The sequence below is a fragment of the Priapulus caudatus genome, unplaced genomic scaffold (genome assembly GCF_000485595.1).
Source record: "Priapulus caudatus unplaced genomic scaffold, Priapulus_caudatus-5.0.1 Scaffold1746, whole genome shotgun sequence".
Lineage (NCBI taxonomy): Eukaryota > Metazoa > Priapulida > Priapulimorpha > Priapulimorphida > Priapulidae > Priapulus > Priapulus caudatus.
In genome coordinates, this window is record NW_014578807.1 from 24,513 (window position 1) to 26,069 (window position 1,557).

At 43.0% G+C, this 1,557-nt stretch overlaps 2 protein-coding genes across 2 annotated transcripts in view; one reads left to right on the top strand and one right to left on the bottom strand.

Moving 5' to 3' along the window:
* The window catches only part of LOC106817495 (serine/threonine-protein kinase S6KL-like), a gene marked incomplete in the record, with an annotated part of 8,369 nt that extends 7,320 nt beyond the window's left edge, over positions 1-1,049 (bottom strand). The window contains 2 exon segments of the mRNA XM_014822162.1: positions 364-498; positions 802-1,049. Of these exon segments, the coding sequence (XP_014677648.1) occupies positions 364-498; positions 802-864 (198 nt within the window).
* A 212-nt stretch (positions 1,050-1,261) lies between these two features.
* The window catches only part of LOC106817500 (cytochrome c oxidase subunit 6A, mitochondrial-like), a 3,702-nt gene continuing 3,406 nt past the window's right edge, over positions 1,262-1,557 (top strand). The window contains exon 1 of the mRNA XM_014822167.1: positions 1,262-1,410. Within this exon, the coding sequence (XP_014677653.1) occupies positions 1,347-1,410 (64 nt within the window). The 5' untranslated portion in view covers positions 1,262-1,346. The remainder of the gene's footprint in view (positions 1,411-1,557) is intronic.

Consider the following 1,557-nt stretch of genomic DNA (forward strand, 5'->3'; position numbering starts at 1 on the left):
AACCAAGCGCTTGGTTCGAGCCTTTGTTCAACCGATGATCGAGTATAATCGATGATCGTGACATCACTATGCTGTTCTCTTATGAAATGCCTGTCACGTGTAGACCCCGGACCGAACGAGTGAGTGGACCCCACATCTACTGTGGTAGCTCCAAGAAACGGGTCATACATCGAAACACGTTGATGTTTGATGTTAATTGTGCAGTCTGTACGGGCAACTCTTGCAGTAACTTTCTAGTGATAAAAGCCCTCCTGGTTGAGGGCATTCGAACCACCCTTTAGGCTTTAGCACCTAGACGAACTCCTGCTAGCACACTTGCCGATTATCTCAGCAGTGAAGAAGCAGAGTGAACGTTCGAATTACCTTGGACGATGAGCGACGTGCGCCCCAGCCCTTCAACGACCCAAGACTGCGTATCGATCCCCAGCTTCGAAACTTTTCCTTCACCAGGCTTCCTAGGCTCCCGGTGCTTCGCACACTGCCACTCTGGCTGACCGACTGAAAAATACATACACGTCTATTGTCAGCACGATGATTGTAATTTAACATGGGGTTACACCCGATGCTTTTCAGTCCCTTTAAAACTGAAGGTCTATCAAAACAAACCCCCACTCCCAGGATCGTTGTAGCTTGTACTGTACAGTGTACGGTCAGAAAAGAACCACTGTTTCATAAATTAGTATAGGGACTTTACGGAACAACTCAGCCGTGACGGAAAAGTACGGCCTTACCGGTTCGAATTGCTGCTTCCCTACAAATGCTACATAATTATGGCAATTGTTATTTAATTATGGTGCTTACGTCGACAACTGGCATCGAGTGCCATTTCTTTTCGTCGGACAATTTATTTTGTTTGTTCCCCATCGCCTCGTAGTATGTATGTTATTTGAGATTCATTAATATCACGTTTTCGTTCGGGACTCCGTCATCCGTGCCGTCAGAAGACGTACACGGGAAAACATAACAAGCAGACGTAGGGAAATCCTACGGAAGGTAAACAACTTTCGGTGGCCGTCGCCATTCCGCTATCCCACAAATCATCAGCGTGACATCACCAGTCGAAAACAAGGAAGTGAGTTTATTTGTTTCATTATTAGTTGGGAAAATAAAATTGTTTGAAATATAAGATGAAAACACTTTTTTGTGTCACTAATTTTGGTTAACGTAGGTATTTGTGCATTTAAATGTATTTTTATTGATTAAAAAAGGAAATATTAAGAAATTATTTTGTTGGGTGTTCTATCAATGCGTGTGTCTGGTATAGACATACGGGTGCTTGCCAAGGTGAATATTGCTTCTATTTTGTGTTGAGTTCAACGTTTTACTACTAGGTAGTTTGTACCACGATGTCGTTCATAACAAGGCAAGCAATCCGCAGATTTAGTGCTGCAGCTACTACAGACCACGGAGGTAAGTAGTTCACAACGCATGTTTAACTATTTAGCTTTTTATGCGAAACCTATTTAACCATTTCATTTTTTGAGCTTTCAGTTTCACTCGGTCATGCCACACATGTCGTACCCAAACTTGGAATCTGCACAATCTCGAGATTGTGCA